The sequence below is a fragment of the Limulus polyphemus genome, unplaced genomic scaffold, assembly GCF_000517525.1.
Source record: "Limulus polyphemus unplaced genomic scaffold, Limulus_polyphemus-2.1.2 Scaffold19, whole genome shotgun sequence".
NCBI classification, from domain to species: Eukaryota; Metazoa; Arthropoda; class Merostomata; order Xiphosura; family Limulidae; genus Limulus; species Limulus polyphemus.
The window spans coordinates 297,976-298,751 of record NW_013665629.1 but is presented as its reverse complement, the minus strand read 5'-3'; the positions used below and the strand labels follow the sequence as shown (position 1 = coordinate 298,751).

Genomic DNA, 776 nt, shown 5'->3' with positions numbered 1-776 from the left:
CGTTAGAAAACTTGCTTCTGGAAAAAACTGCATGGGATGTACATGACTTTTATTATTTTTATATAGTAGCTTAAGGCATGCTGCATCGTATATCTGTTTATATTAATCATTATATTGAAAAATTAACTCAAAATAGATATATTTTTTAGGAAAGAAGTTGATCCACGATTGTTAGGGTTAAGAGCTATCGAGCGGCGAGTGCAAGGTCTTTACATGAAGTAGGCTTATGACTTTGAACTGAAAGAGTTTGTGATTTTTGATGTTCTTTTGTATTTAAATTCGCAGTTTTAAGTTCAATAATTTAGTTCATAATAAAAATATGATTTAGTATTTATAAGGATAACTTGGTGTCATTTGTACGTACTACTAGTACCACTTTGATAGTTTTAGGCTTATCGTAAGAATTTTATAATTTCTTTCTTACTATCATTACGTAGTAAGACCCACACTTCTGTTGTTGTTTTATAATTAAAACATACCAACTGATATATAAATATTTTATTCTGATATTTTGCAAAAGGTTTAAACATTAAAGTTAAATTACATAAAAGTTTATACAATAGTTACAAATCAAGATAACATACATATAAAAGGAGCATCAATGTATGGATAAACAATATCAAATTTGTAAGTTATGCACGTACAGTTGTATGCAAATCATATTTAGATGGAAAAATAAAAACGCAGTGAAAGCTACATTGAGATATTATATTCACATCAATTTATATATCAAGAATATACAAACTGTACATTTGTTCACTGTTGATATGTACACT

At 27.3% G+C, this 776-nt stretch overlaps 1 protein-coding gene across 1 annotated transcript in view; it reads left to right on the top strand.

Moving 5' to 3' along the window:
• LOC106457807 (palmitoyltransferase ZDHHC23-like) overlaps positions 1-180 on the top strand; it is a gene marked incomplete at its 3' end in the record, with an annotated part of 10,197 nt that extends 10,017 nt beyond the window's left edge. The window contains exon 4 of the mRNA XM_022384068.1: positions 150-180. Coding sequence (XP_022239776.1) covers positions 150-180 — 31 coding nt within the window. The remainder of the gene's footprint in view (positions 1-149) is intronic.
• Between the last annotated feature and the right edge of the window lie 596 nt (positions 181-776).